This window comes from Micromys minutus (assembly GCF_963924665.1).
Source record: "Micromys minutus genome assembly, chromosome: 19".
Lineage (NCBI taxonomy): Eukaryota > Metazoa > Chordata > Mammalia > Rodentia > Muridae > Micromys > Micromys minutus.
Window position 1 is genome coordinate 13,573,633 of NC_137954.1, and position 16,499 is coordinate 13,590,131.

Here is a 16,499-nt window from a genome sequence, read left to right on the forward strand (position 1 = left end):
TTTTCAAAGTTGAATTTGGGTGTTTTTATCTAGAACATTGGTAAATTCATTTCCTAGCTGGATGCTGGGAAGCACTCTTAAGTTGGGTCCTGAAAGTTGAATAGAATGTAGGTTCATGAAGTTGCGGCTGAGGAGAGTGGCAGTTGTTTATAATGGTGGTTAGTATCAAAGAGATACTTTCTGTGGGCAACTCTACTAAGTCATGCATCGTGTGACACATCACCCCTTGATTTAGGCACAAAATAATGAGTTGTTGAAATGTGACTCATGCCTCCTGCTCCTGGCTTTATCATTTACTGGCGATGTGAACTGTCTTATTTCTTAGGTCTCCCCCTGTCATTTTATAGAAATTGGTATAAATACCTCCCAGTGGATGAATGAGGAGGATAACGTCATCTGACAGAAGCATGTGTAAACAAAGACTCAAAGTTAGGAACTGTCATTCTCATTATATTGTACATGAAAACACAGAAGCTAAAGGATGCTTAGCAACTTCCCTAAAATTACAGAGTGAAGCAAGCTAAAAATGTTCCCTGAGGTACTCAGGCTCTGTGATTTAGATTCCTGCCCCTGAGAGTTCTAGGAAAGATTCCTGGTAGATGCTAAGCCTCTGGGGTGTTGAGTGGTAATGAGTTGAAAGCAGTCACATCTATAAATGAATCTGTATTCCTAAATTTACATGATACAGAATTTGAGTTTGAATGACTTTTTAGGACCTTTCCTGCAGGTTATCTTTCACATTGGCATTGTTGGAAACAAAACACCCTATAATTTCTCTTTTATTTAAACTGTATTCTAATATGGTGCGACATGTTCATTGACTAAATATAATCTAGACATGCAAATGGGAGACTAGAAAGTTTTCTGCTGAGATCTTACAGGGTGTTTACATTGGAGAACTGTTTACAAGCCTCATCCCAGGCCTCAGCACTGTGGCTTTCTCCACTCTTGCTTCTCTCTGCTCTGTATCTGTTTGAGTCAAAGATTCCAACTCTACCGCAGTCCACTGAGGCTATATATAGATAAGTTAACCCATCCACAGTGATGGAATATTCCATAACCATTAGCCAGAATTCCTCTCCCTGTTGGGAGATTAATAAAGAAAGTCAAACTGCAAAGAAGGGTGGGTTGGAGGACCAGAAGAATGTGCAGTCACGTGGTTCACACTAGCCTCATGGGCTAGTGTTCTGTGCAGTGGCGCTGGCTTCTGTGCCCAAGCCAGCTTCACACTTGCCTTAATCCTGTACTGAATTAAACTTCTTAAAGTATTCTACATATTTCTGATGCCCTTATCCTTGGATGCCATGTCCTCAGCACTTGATCCATGGATTTGGCGATGTGTTACATGATCTGGCGTGTGGCTGTCACCTGTTTCATGGCAAATTATACCCATTGGCTGAAACTGAACTTTTGTTGTTCAATCAAGTGAATCCCTTCCATTTCACAGCACTTAAAATGGAACTGAAGTTTGTACACATCCCACTGACTTATTTTTATCACCAAACTCGTTCCCACATTACTTACTCTGTTAGGTTCATATTGTCAGATCACGATGATTATGGGTTTACAGTTTTAGTTCTCTTATTGCACTTACAATCAAATCAATAGATATTGATGAATTATGAATGCAGGAATTCATGTTTTCTGATTTAGGGGTGGAGAAGCAGCCTCTATGTTACCTACATGTTGCATACCAAATTAATATTAACTTTGAAATTTATGCAAGAGTAGAACAGAGTGGCAGATGAGATTCGTTAATAGACCTAAAGCATTTCCATGAAACAGAAATTTGGCTCAAGCCTTAGTGGCCATGACCAATTTTTCCATATCGGCAATGCAAAGGTTTGGATGAGAGTTAAGGACACAAGGACCAATAGGCTCTTCCAGAAGTTTTGAGTCTTAGTAATTCAAGCTATTGGAGTCTGTTCACATAGGGCAGCTGCATCAATAAGGGCTGCAGCCGGGAAGCACTTGCAGAAGGAAGGCTAAATGTTATTAAATGCCCCACCTCCGGAGACACAAATGACTAATAAACAAGATCTTCCATGAACTAGAAGATTTTTGAAATAAATTTTGTGGACAGCTTTGATCCATTTCAAGTGTATGCTGTGTACAATTTCATCTTAACAAGTTTACAGAAAATAGTGGCAAACGTTTGGATTAGGTCATCATCGAAATATCAAAATCCTGTGTGTACATGTCTTCCTTGTAATGCCCTTTATCCATCTGTATTTGTTTAGAATTTGAATGTATGATCTAAAAACCAAAGGCCCATCAATCAAGTCATTTCCCACCTGCTCGCTCTTAAGGGACTATCAAAGTCGTAAATTAAATGAAACCAACATTGTTTTAGTGCTTGACCATCATAAAATATTACTGGTTCCAGGTGAGTGGCTATTTACAAGGGACCTTTGAAGATTTAATAGGGATATTTAGTGAATGGAATACCATGTAATGAAAACATGTAGATCATAAACAAAATTAAAAGGTAAACCAGCAAAGAAACATAAATTCACAAATATAAAAAAACTTAATAAAAATCCTATGTGTATGTTAATAAGAAAAAATGAAAAAAAGATAAAGGGTATGAACAGATATTCCACTGCAAAAAATAAAAATAGCTCATAGTTATTTTTAATATCCATAGTAATCAAATAATTTAACTTTAAATAACATATAATTTTATCTGCGAAATGAGTAGTGATTGAAAAATGGTATCACTCAGTATCAGTCAGTACAGGTCTGCTGCAAAAGCAGCCAGTACTTTCATGTGTCTAGGAAGGGAAAATAGCTAAATTATCTATGATATGCTTGAATACATTATGAAATATTCAGTCACAAATTCTGTTCATTTTTATAGATTATAATTAGAGAAAATTACTCATGAGAAAATTCTAATTGAAAATATCAGAATAAAATCCAAGACTGATTCAGGATGAATTATGTCATGGTATTAAGTGTGTGTGTGTGTGTGTGTGTGTGTGTGTGTGTGTGAGTGTGTGTATGTGTGTGTGTGTGTGTGTGTGTGTGTGTGTGTGTGTATGTATGTGTGTGTGTGTGAGTACATGTCCAGCTAAGGCAAATGCAGGGGAGACCACTGGTCCTTCTGAAGTTTTATTTTTGCTATCTTTGAAACACTTATTGCTATACCTATTGCCTAATTTTTGATAAAATTCAGACCGTGACCTCATGTCTTGTTGCCTCTATATTTTTCCTCTTTGCTTAGAAACTATAGAAGCGCCCCTCCCCCAACACACCACAAAATAAAATAGAAGGAAAAAAAAAAAGAAACTATAGAAGCCACAAGAGGCCACATTCAACTTTTGTCAAAGTGGCCTTTGAGTCTGAAAGTGTCACCATGAGGGCTGATGTTAGAACATTTCCACTGCCAATGATACTGCAGCCTGGCTCCGGGGTCCAGCCCTGACATCAGAGCTGTTCCTTCATTTGCCATACGTTTAGTCGGTGTGTTTCAGTTTTAGAATGGAATTATGATTTCTATACCCATAGAATACGTTTTAGAAGCTTCCAATTTACTACTACCTTTCAAAGACCACCATTGTGCAAGCAGAGACAGAAACTAATACTCAACTACTGTTAGAGATAACAAACCACCTGTGACGGAGAAAAAGGCAAGGTTCCAGCCTGGTTGTCTGCAGCCCCAATTAGTGATGCTTCATTCAATGTGAGTTTGATACACCCACAATCTTAATGACAAATTGTGACATTTAGATTTTCCCTAAGCCAACAGCCATCCCAGAAGGGCTGGCCACATCATCACCAGCGAAGGAGATGGAGGGCAATTAGAAGCTAGAGGAAAGGTTAACTCTCCTCAAGACACAAGGAGTTCAGCAGTCAACCCCACCTGCAAATGCAGTGTTAATTTGCTTAAATATCAGCTACAGAGGCTTGTCACCATGATGAGGAAGGCCTGAGTCCAAATGGAATATGGAAGAGAAGTGCCTCCTCCTCCCCAGTCAGGTTCATGTTGACCTTTCCCGTCTCTAGCGGTTGCCCAACTGTCATGAAATGGTAGAGAGGGTAGAAAGAACATCACTGGACCAGGATGTGTCATGAGGCCAGTCAGCCAGTACTTGGGCCAGTGTGCTAAAATGTACATGCTAAAGAGTCAGTTCCCTGACTCTGCTGAAACACAGTACCAATTCATCTCTAGCTCAGTTTCAGGAGTTGTGACCATCTCTGTGTTTGGACTGTGACTGCTGGCTTGTCTGCCTAGAGGGATCACAGGCCTGAGATACAGAGCCATAGAAAGGGCACAGAGAGCTGACAAAATCTGTGTGTTTGGATACCTCGATGACAAGCCCGGGGACAGGCACGCTCACTGCACCTGTCCCAGCCAGCACTCAGCTGTCTTGCTAGGATGCTCCTGGTGGTGTTTAGAGTATTCATTCATACAGCTCACATGTGCGGAAGGCATCACTTAGGTATGTCTGAGGGTGTTGTAACGATTCGTTGGTTTTTATTCTCCGTAGAAGCTCTCAGTTCATTGTCTTGTGAAGGTTCTGGGTCTGCTATAATTTTCTGCAGAAGTTTATTATCTGAGAGCTGCTGGGTTGTCTTAAAAGCAGAGGTTTCTTTTTTTCCCCCCTTTACAAAATTGGCTGCTGTATTTGTAGCCAAGTCTCATAAATTAAAATACTTGTCAAAATAAATGAATAGTATGCTTGTTATATTCATGACTTAAAATCACATTTGATTGCTTACTCATTAATCCAAAAACTTAAGCAATACACTGAAGACTGCAGTCATTAGGGAAATAAAGCTGAGTTCTCCTAACAGTCAGATGTCAGGGGGAACCTTGCACGGTCGTGCTTGTTTCTAAACTGGGCATGTGGATGAACAAATTAGTTTTACAATTTCAAAAGATTTGCTCTAGAAGAAAATCCAATACATAGATGCAGGCTATCAGGAAACAGAATTGGGATCATGATTTTCTAAGTAGATTTTAGATGGAAAATGGTAAAATCCAATTCCCTCTTGAACCTCAAGGATGGACAGAGGCTGTTTTGTACACATGGTTGTTGGGGGAGGTGACCTTTCCTATTCCTGACTACTGGAAATTCAGAATTGATAGAGCTGGTGTGTGTGAGAGAGGACAAAATCTATAACCGAGGTATTGTTCTCCCTCAAGGATTCAGGAGAGGACACTGGTCAGCCCTCTGCCTGGGTGGTATTGTTCATGAACAAAGCACTGTAATAGGAGTTCGGAGTCTGGTGTGCAAGTCGGCTTCAATCCCTTCTCTCCTGTGTCCCACCAGTATCAATGTCTGACTGCAAAAAGAAGTCCTCACCAAAGAGACACTGAGGGCTACAGTGGTAGTGTTTAGAAAGAAGCAGGTAAATGAAGATCCTCTGCTGCATGACAGGAGGGGACAGAGACACGGACACGATGATACAGGAATGCCGGGGAGTCTATAGAAGGCTCTTCAGTGGGAAATTCTGAAAATGCTACCATGAATTTGAAGCTGAACTATGACTATACTCAGATCTGGCGACTGAAAGACTGCTTCCATAATGGCATAGCCTTGTGTTTAAATGCTAAAGGCTAGAATGGAAGGGTCCCAGCTGTGGAGGCCCTTCTGAGGGTAGAAGGCCAGATTAGGGGCAGTGACTGGTTTAACTGTAATGGGATGGTCCCTACACAGAGAACTCAACGTAAAGTTCTGCCAGAGGACTGTGCTCCACCTCAGCAATGAACTTTCTGAGGGAGTATGTTTCTGAGATAGTGTTAATTTTATGTATTAAGTTAGCCAGAGAATATCGATTTTAGAATACTATACAAAATAAAACTGAGACAGATGAACAATATTCAATCTGTGTGTTGCTTATAATGTAAATACACGTGACACCTAATTTTGAGATGGTTTTCCATGTACTATTTTCATTTCTAATGTACATAGAGTTCTTTTTAAAGTTTGTGTGTGTGTGTGTGTGTGTGTGTGTGTGTGTGTGTATCTGTGTATTTCCAACATAACACCATATTTCATGTCTTCATTTCTAATACAGTGTGCTTTCTGAAGACCTTCAAAGCCCTAGAGATTAAACAAAATTGAAGAACTATGCAGTGCTCTATTGGGTCAATGGCAAGTCAAGCCACCTAGTGGATTGGGATCATCTTTGAGCATTTTCTAGTCTTTTAAACTCAAGGATTTTATCTTTCAGTTTTCTTGTCTGGCATTATTAATATATTTGGTTATGGAGCAAAAGAAATATTATTACTATATGAGCAAATACACTGAGTTTTAAATTTTCTTGACATTTGTATTGTCCTGGTGATGCTGGGTTTTTTTTTGTTTTGTTGGGGGGGAGGGCTGGATCTGCACCCATACACTTTTCCCATAGCTGTGCCCCCAGGTTCTCCTGGTTTAGGATTTTATGGTTGCCACTTGACCTCCCTGGGAGCCAGGCTTCCCTTGTGTAGATTAAACATGAGTTGTGAGTGCTGTGTAATAAATAGAGATCTCTTTTCAAAAAGGAAGTTAAAAATGCAGGGAAAACAAATTCAAGATTTTCTCAAACTTGTCAAGTGGTTACATACCACTTTAAAATTTTAATTCAAGCCATTCTGAGGAAGAATATGATTCAGCCTAATGTGTTTAACATGCACCTGACTTAGGAGCTTGCTTCATAATTAAAGGAGGTAAGTGTATTTGGGGTTGAAATATGGATGGCTTCTCAATAGGCGTGTTCTTTGTTGTTATGGGACAATTTACGCTGAAGCCTCTTTGAAACGTGATAAGGATGAATAGTGCTCTAAAGCACAGCTAAAGAAATCATGTTATTTTTCTTTCATTTGAAGCTTAAAGCTACAAAGTTTAGAAAGGCCTCCGATGATGAATTTTCAGCTTGAGAAAGAAGTGAAAATAGGATTTACTGAATGCAGATTGACGTTCCTGGCAACGAAGCTATGTAGTACTCAGTCTGTGGCTACTAAGTTCATTGCTCCTATCTGATGAAGATGCTCCTGGAGTGCTGCTAAAGTCTAAGATGGGATGCAATGGTTTTAGACGTCAAGATGCCACATAATAGATGAATCCATTTTGAAACCTTTGTCTAAGTGGCATCAAATCAGCAGCTGTCACTTAGTTCCAAGCAGAAGCCTGGATTTGTTTGATCCCAGCCGTCTTCAGGTCCAACTCACCGGTCACATTGTGTTTCTCCCACTTGTAATTTCACAGTCTCATTTAGAACGAATTGTGTGTATTAAGATTTCAGATGAGACCAAACTTGTGTTGTCTGATCCTGATCTTTGTCTTTTTAATCTTGCTGTACAGTTTCTGGCTACGTGGAATATGTAGAAAACAGTAAAAGTGGCAATTTGTTAAGTTCAACAGTTTAACCCAAAGAGCTCAGTCTGGGAATTAAGCCTTTCTTTATACTAGTTCATTAGTTCATTTGGCATGTAATTAAAACAGAATCACGTGTTTCTTGGTGCAATTACTAATAAAAATGCCTTTATAAGTACAGCTTATTATAGTCTGTGAGCATTTGGCTGCTCCTTCTTCATGCTCTACACGGGCTGAGGAGAGTAACATCAGATTATAAAAATGTAGGCTGTAAAAGTCACACAATGCTGCAGCTGACAAGAGAATCAACCCCGCCATGAGTACTGAGGGACTCTGCAGTAGAAGCACTCAGTGGCTTTATTAAAATGTTTACTTGTCACTGTAGAAAGTACAGACATCACTGAGGTACTGCCATATGGAAGCAGCGCACACACTGTGCAGGGCTGGGCCGAGGAGCAGCCCTGCACCTCTAAGGGTTGGATGTTCCTGTGTAATAAACAGTAAGGAAAATAAAAGGAAAATCAGAGCTGCCCATTTGATGGGTTTGATCTTGGTAGTGCCTGTGTTCCTCTGTCAACGCTGTGATGACGAGATTAAAGAAGACAGCAAAGCGAATGCAGGGGATGGATAAACAAGTCAAGTGGGACTTAGTCTGCAGGCTGTGGTACGATCTCTGTGTTAGGAAAGAAAAGTTAAACATAACCACCATTGTGTTCCAGATGCCATGCTATGTGTTCTGGATGCTGGGGATATTAGCAAGGCAATGAATATTTTCTCCTCGCCTAGAGACATGCAGACCTTACTGCTCAGTGGGAAAGCAACATCTGACTGGTCATCACAGCCATTTGGTTCAAATATGAAAGCAGATCTGAGCCTATGGGTAATAGCGCTGGGATGAAATTACCTTTTGATCAGATCTGTTATTTAGGGGCATATTATGAGTTATACAAAGCTATTTTATTTCATTTGAGTCTTTGACTTTTCCATTCCCTTTATCCCTACAATGTACAAAATAAGTAGAAGTTAGAAAGAATCTCTACACTGAGGTCTCATTATTTCTGTGGAGACCCTCGGATAACCATTTTAAATGTCTCAGGGAAGGAGACTCCCTACTTCCCAAAACTAATCCCTAGTCTTTAATTTTAGAACAACACTTATATCGGCAATTAAATCCATCTTAAGAATATTATATAGAACATAACAAGGTTATGATTTTCTTGTGTTCTCTTGACTTTTTCTTGTTTTGTGCTCTAGAATATGTTGTATTTCCCAAATGCATACTATGCCTGACTCCTCAAACAGAGGGACAGAAACAATATAATCAAATGCAGTTTCCAAAACTATGACTTGTAACTCTGTATAAATTCCTGTATCTAAATGTGGGAGGTCACCAAAAAAATGACAATAGTAGAAGGCTTTCCAACATACAGTGATGAAAAGTTAAACCTAAATCAAGCGCACTGAATCCAGGTGGTGTTTTTGTAGTGCCTTCCTATATTGTATCTGGTGACTTCAGTTCAGCCTTTGTTCTGAACACATCATGTCACGTACACTCTGGACTGCACATGACATCCAAAGTAGTGCATGGAACACAAGCAAAATCCACCTGAGACACTTTGGCTCACATTTGTGTGTAATAGATTGCAGCATTTTTTGATATACATACAAAGTTTTCTGCTCCAATAAAACCACAAAGAGCTAGTTGTGAAAAACACACTAACTCAGAAGTCAGATGGAATCCTGATGGATATGCCTTTATTTGTTACGGGGCCTTTTCCCCATTCCAGCTTTTCATATTATTTCTTTGTCCTGTACATTTAGTGTCCTGATTATTACATGGTGCGAGGGTTTTCTTTCTAGTAGAATCTATTCTATTCAGTGCTCTGTAGGTTTCTTGTATGTTTATAGGCTTCTCTTTCTGTAGGTTGGGAAACTTTCCCATGATTTTGTTGGAAATATTTTCTTGGAGATGGAAGGCTTCTCCTTCTACTCCTATTGCTTTTAGGTTTGGTCTTTTCATAGCATCCAACATTTTTTGGCTGTTCTGTGTCAGGAACGTTTTGTATTTAGCATTTTCTTTAAATAAATTTCTGCTATTTTGATTTCTTTGAAAGCATCTTCTTCTTCCGGGATTCTCTCTTCCTTCTCCTCTAGTTGTTGGTGATACACACAGCTGTGGTCCTTGTTCCCTTTCCTGGGCTTCACCTCCGAGATTCTCTCAGGGTGTGTTCTTTATTTTTTTTCCTTTTCCATTTTCAGATCTTGCTCAGTTCATTTCCTCTTTGAGGGTTTCTATCATCTTTATAAGACTGGACTTAAGGTCGGTCGTCTTCATTTGCTTCAGCTGTGTTCGGCTATCCAGGGGCTTGCTGTCCTGGGATAGCTGGGTAATTGTGGTGCCACATTGCCCTGGCTTTTGTTGGTTGTGTTTTTACACTGGCTTTTAGCCATCTAACTGTTCCTGGTGTTCCCTGGACGTTCCTGATGCCAACAGGACTCCTCAAAGGGTCAAAAAGAGCCTAGGGCCTCATGATGGAGCTCTGGGAAAACATGCTGCTCACTTCTGCTGACTGGGCCCTGGGTGGAACTGGATGTTCCTGGGATCCAGCAGACCTCCTGGGAAAAGGAGATAAGGCTGTGGGCAGGCCTGCAAATGGAGCTTAGGGGGCCGAGCGCAGCTTACCTCTGCTACGTGTGCCTCAGGTAGATCCTGCAGGCAGGGGATAGGCAGGGCAGAATCTAGCTTTGGGTGCTCCTGGGGCCAAGCATGATTTCTCAGGAGGGAAGGTGATGGAGCTGGGGTGGGGGTATGCAATTTAATTCTTATGTAAAAATAACTTATACATCTCATTAGTAAGCAAAAGTGCTTCATCCTTAATAAAGTATATGTATTTCAAAGAAATATATTAAAATACATTTCTCTATCATCAGTTAAAGCTTGATTTGTGTATATAACTCTTTTATCTAACCATGTGCCTGCAGACAAGGCTTCCCATGCCCATGCAGAAGTGGTGTCAGTAAAAACCGATTGCGATGGCCTGTAGTAAAGAACATGCTGATGAAGCCCGGAGTGTGCGACTGGACAAAGCTGGTCCGTTAGTTTGAGATGATGGCATGCTGCTTCGGTCTGTGTCTCTGCCTGCTCAGACTCACTCACGTCTGTTCTTAAGCTACTTTGGGTGGATCGTGCACACCTCTACACTGAACAGAGCTTGCCTCCTCTGAGAAGTGTGTGCCTCCACACTGGATGGGATTTTGGAACAAAGTTCTCAGGAGAGTTCTTAGGACCAAACTGCTAGTGCTGCCTCCTTCCCCAACTTTCCACCCTGCACACATATTTTAAACAAATATCTATGCATTTTCTTACCTAAGAAATATTTTTAAGAGAGAGCAAAATGGATTGGTGGGCGAAAGGTAAAGGGTTGTGCCTTGCAAACTTTCTGATCTGAATTCATAGACAGATCATTATAGCCTGTGGAAAAGACAAAAGGAAAAAACTGACTCTACACAGTTGTTTTTCTATCTCCACACAACACATATGCACACTTGTGTTCCCCTCACATTAAGAAATTTAAAATATTTTAAATTAAATTTTAAATTTGAATATACAAATTTAAAATTGTTGCATTAGATTTTAGCATATATTTTTTTACCTTATTATTCATTCTTTTATTCAGCAAATACCTATTTATGTTGTATTTATTGTTCTGACTCACAGAGCTAAACCATCCAAAACATAGACAAAAGCCACTGTCCTCTTGAAGTTTCAAGACTGATAAAGTGAGGATAGATAGTCAAGGAATTCAAGAAATGAGAAAATATAAATCGCTGAGGCTCTACTAAGATTTCTAAGGAAGTTATAAAGAATGTGGCCAGAAAAATCCTGGCATCATTATACAGATGTGGAAAGTTTATAGTAAGCTTTGTAAGGTGCAGTGGGTAACTGTTCCAGTAAGATAACAGAACACCTGCCAGGTTAGGTACAAACTACTAGTCTAGCTTCATAGAGTCCAGGGGGCAAGAGAGAAAGCAATTCAAATGGTCATGAGTCTAACGGGCCCTGTAACCTCAGAGCCCATAGTAAAAGAGTGGGTTTTCCTCCATGTGAGGTGAGAAGGTGCTACAGGCACATGAGCATAGGGCAGGCATGACCTCAGATCTTTCAAAATGTTTATTAACGCTGAGTTAAGTATTCACTCCACCGCAAGGAAGCTGTCTGGGTAGAAACAGCATGGAGTTTGTAGTAGTAACCATCTGAGAACTAGCTCCACATTGCTGACAGCCATGGTGATGGGAACTAGGAAAAACCTGGGTGTGTGTTTGTTTGTTTATTGTTTTCAGGTCTTTTGAGAAATTGAGCATGTGTGGCTATGTGGGAGAGAGAAAGGTGAAGAGTTGCTACACGGCTTTTGGCCTGACCAATTTCTCTTAGTTTTGATATAAATGAGTAAGGAAAGAATTTTGAAGGATTTTGTTGTATAGTTTTGGATGAGCCTGAAGCTTGGTCCAAAAGTCTGACACGTGTAGAACTTATCTGCCTGCACTTGTAGAGAAGTAGGAAACAAGTGAGGTCATACCCAAATGTCATAGATCACTTGGAGATCAGGCGAGTTAGTAAATAGGAACGGGTGAAGGGAAATGCTGTTGAAGACCTAGAGAGCTGAAGAGGACACCTCGCCTGTGTACTGTTCTCAAAGCCACATGAAGAGGAGGCAGAAGGTGACAGAAGGATCAGCAGCATCCTAAACTCACGCCGAGAGGTAGCCTGGATATGCTCTTGACTTTCATAAGAGCAGATTCAGCGTCAGAACCTGCCCAGAGTCTTCACACTTTACCATACAGTGAGTCAAGAAATGGGGTGGTTCCTGTTTTCATAAATCGTCCTGGTTTTCCCAAGAAGTCTTTTAGTTCCGTTGGGTAGATGAATTAATAACATTTCTGTATACTGGCCTTCCTAAGTCTATCTGGAAATCAGATGGCTAAATACAGAAATCTGTGAGGGCAGAAGTTTCAGCTGTAATCAGGCCATGCAAACAGATCCCCTGGGTTTATGGGTATTTGAAAATGTCATGGCTACACTTGGTACCATGAGAACAATGGCAACACAGAAGGAGAACAGAAGGCATGCTGGCAGAGCATATGAGCAGAGAGAAGACATCAAGTCAAATATTTTGTATATGCATTTTGCACAGTTTGGTTTATAGTAGCCTCTAAAGTCACTTTTTGAAAATTTCAATGTGAAAAATTTAAATACATTTCTTCCTTCCAAATCCTACTTTTCTCTCTTGAAAGAGGTAACTCTGTATGGCTTAAGTGGAGGGTGCAGGCACCCTCTTCTATATGCTAGATACTGTCAAGTCAGTATCTCTTCTGTTGAGAGAACATCAGTAGTAGTCGGTGTTAATCACTGTACCTCTCTGTAACAGGGTTTTCCTGATACCTAGTAATGTTGATGTCTTGATGAATCAAGTAATCTGGTTAACAGGACCTCTGGCCTGTGATTTAAGCAGCTAACGAGTTTAAGTCTGTTAAAGCTAGCAAGTGTAAGTCTGTTCATGGTGGCTGTTGAGATAGAGACCAGCTGGTTGGAGATCTCATCATCCAACCCTACAGGCCTGCTACTGAGTTTTCTTTCTTTTTCTTTCTTTCTTTCTTTCTTTCTTTCTTTCTTTCTTTCTTTCTTTCTTTCTTTCTTTCTTTCTTCTTCTTCTTCTTCTTCTTCTTCTTCTTCTTCTTCTTTTTTGACATCAGAGAGTGGATCTGGCTCTGTTCTTTCCAAGAGTAGTCTTTGCTTCATCCATTGATTCAGATGAGGCTGTGCTGTGATAAATCCTATCAAAAATGAGATTGGGAGGCAGAGTAAGCAATTAATTAACTGAAGAGACCATTCAATGTGAGAATCCTCCAGGCCCCATAATAATCATCTACAAACAACCATGTAATGCTGTATCTCCAAATAATGCAATTCATTTGGTTTTTTGTTTTGTTTTGCTGTGTTTTGTTTTTGTTTTTAAGAACAAGATATCCATACCCAAACTAGAGCTATTCTCTAATGTATCATCGATTTCCATAGTTTTCACTTTAAGATGCTAAAATTCTAAGCTGAAAACTATTGACTCCCTCATTGGAGAACATTTGGTCCATAGCCATTGACCACAGAATCACCAAGAAACTGTTTTTCCTGTCACGCGCCCACGCTTCCCGCCGATAGGAACAGGCGTGCAACAAACAAACAGATTCTTCTGCGGATAACCTTTATTGTACAGCACTTTGAGCAGGGGACTTCTTGAGCAGGAAACTTCTCTCTGAGCCGGGGACTCCCTACCGGGTTCTACTGTCTAGGCAACCCCTCACGTGCAGTCTCCCACGTGCGATCTCTCTGTCCACTCTCTCTCCATGTGGGACCTCCCGCAATCTCTCCTATTGGGTCTCTCTCCACGTGGTACCTCTCCGCCATCCCTCCACGTGGGGTCTCCCACAATCTCTCCACTATCTTCCTCTCCTCCCGTGGGGGAGAAATGCACTGCTATATATGCCTAGGAGACTCGTGTCGCTATCTGATTGGTGCGCCCTCCAGTAACTCAATAGTATGCCCCGAGAGCGGGCTGTGACGTATGTGGCACATGTGCATTAAGTCTCTTGGCTGGGCAACAGCTCTGTTTGCTGAGTTCTCGGCGGGAAGCCGGCGCCATGTTTGGGTGTGGCATTTTCCATTAGATGTGTGGGAGTAATTGTGTAACTGTAGATTCTGTAAGGTTTTCTGGGCACAATGTATAGGCAATAGTAAAGTTTTTATAGACTAAGTGTATATAATCATTTCTAGTATGACCTAACAATTTTAGCCTTTTTATAATATTCTTGACTGATGTTCTTTTTTCTTTCTGTATGATATTTAAAGCATGTGGGTGATATTTAAAGTTAAGGATGAAGGAAGCAAGCGAATAAGATATGGACAGAATGAACATCCAGAATGTATGTGAATCATAATTATCATAATTATGGCATAGAAGTAATGAAGAAAAGAATTCAACCACATTTTTAAATTTCACTTTATTTTCTATGTCAAGACTGAAAGTGTAAAACCTTTTCATGTTAGCCAGATGATTACAAAGATCTAGTTTTGCTGGTTATTTTTATTCTAGAATAATCTTTCATTATTAATCTATTTAAGTCTTATCTCAAGTCATTTCATCAGTGATAGCAATTAAAGATAGAAGATGCATGTGCTCAATTTCAAGAATTAAAATAATGCCTTGGGAGTAAGCATTTCTTTTCTGTGGTGAATGGATTGTTGGGTTTTCCAATTAAAGAAGTCTCCATACTGGAAATGAGTAGACGATTATGAAGATTATTTCTGAATAGCCAATTTACATATCCCTAATTGTGTTCATTTCTTTTGAAAAACGAAGTTGGAGTTTACAGTGCTTTGATTGGTTACCCTGCATTCCTGTTATTAATATTATTGCCAACAAGGTTCCCCTATGAATGGGGCTTTGAGTGCCTTTCTGGAAAAATGTCTGAATCATAAGTAGACTTGACTTACTTAATGAATGAAAAATATCCAAAGACTTACTAGCAGTTTTCAAAATTATATACACTTTATTTATTTGGACTGCGAGTAGCAACCAAGAGCTGCCTCCTGAATTTACATTTGGGCTTTGCTACCTTAGCCAACGAGGAACATTTGCAACTCTCCACAGCACAGCAGGTCTGACTTAGCTATACTACAGTCGCAGAGCACCATGTGATTAGTAGAGCATGTTGAATATTTTGTGAAGAATGACTGGAAAACAATGCCCCAGGTTTTTTTTTTTTTTATTTTTATATTAAAGGTATGCAGGTATGTTAAAGGGAATGAGAACAGATATGCAGTTCGGAGTAATTAAGTATCTAAATGACATTAGTGTCAATGGACTTTGAATTTGCTGGGCTTAAACCAGTCTATAAATTCCATTAGCAAGAAAAAGCTGATAGCAAAGACTTGACAACAATGAACGCTTGTGTAGACGTGGTGGGCACACAGTGTTTATAGCTATTAACATTCTTCATGTTTACAAGTATGTGTGCATTTAGATTATGTTACACAGATGCATGAGGAAATGGGATGCCCTTAGTGACTGGAATATACATTTCAATAATGTATTCTATTGTTTAGCTTTTGTATATTAAACTTTCATTTTGTACTCTGGGAGTGGATACCTTTTAGGCATATTGGAAAAAGTTATACGTGAGGCTGTGTGTATAGCTCTGTGATAGAACACTTGCCTAGCATAGGTGAAGGTGTAAGTTCGATCCTTTGCAGGGCAGAGAAACAGTGAGAGACAGAGACAGTGAGAGACAGAGTTATACACTGAGACTGACCGAGAGACAGACACTCAGTGAAGACATTCATGAGGAGAAAGTTTAAGAGGCAGCCATTTCATTCTTGTAATGAGACCTTGGCCAAACTGACTAGGTCAAAACTAGACAAAGAACAAACCATTAATCATGTTCTGTTGCTGTGATTGTGGAGTTATATTATTGTATATTTAATGATCTTGACATGATAATATTAAAACTTCCAATATTTTTTTAAGGCGACATTTGCTTTAAGACCAAGTAAAGATCACAATCAACTAGACACAGTGTCTCTGTGATAAGCATGTTCTACAAAGTAATTAGTGTTGTTGGACTCGTTTGCAGCTGATTGCTGTGTTTGACGAACAAGAGCCACTCCAGAAGATTGAGAGCCCCAGTGGAAACCCTGTGGATCGGCAGAGCCCAGACGCTTTCGAGACAGAAGTGGCTGCCCAACTGGCTGCATTTAAACCGATCGGCGGGGAAATCGTAGTAACCCCTTCTGCTCTGAAGTTAGGTAGGTGGATTTTCTGGATGGTGCCTTCCACCTGGTTACATATTGCATCAACTTACGGCCTTTCTTCCCTGTGAAGTTCATCATATTAATATTATAATTTGTAAAGACATTTGGCTTGTCACCTCAGTTATTTTTCTAAGGCTCTTTTCTGCTGCTGGAGCTCAGGTAAGGAGATGCAGTTTTTGTCTCGAACTGAAGGTGATTCCCAATTTCATGTCCCTGAAAAATCGCACTTGAAGTCAGATGTGAGGAATGAGGCTTGTCTGTTTCCTAGAGCCATCGCTGTTTTTATAAAGTTCATCATTTGGAAAAAGCTAAGGGTTACCAAGGAATCCACA

The 16,499-nt window shown here is 40.0% G+C and overlaps 1 protein-coding gene across 4 annotated transcripts in view; it reads left to right on the forward strand.

Annotated features, from left to right (window-relative positions):
* Positions 1-16,499, forward strand: part of PARD3B (par-3 family cell polarity regulator beta) — a gene marked incomplete at both ends in the record, with an annotated part of 962,085 nt that overhangs the window by 339,288 nt on the left and 606,298 nt on the right. For all 4 annotated transcript variants that reach the window (XM_080932740.1, XM_080932743.1, XM_080932741.1 and 1 more), the window contains one exon: positions 15,990-16,161. In XM_080932740.1, coding sequence (XP_080788866.1) covers positions 15,990-16,161 — 172 coding nt within the window. The remainder of the gene's footprint in view (positions 1-15,989; positions 16,162-16,499) is intronic.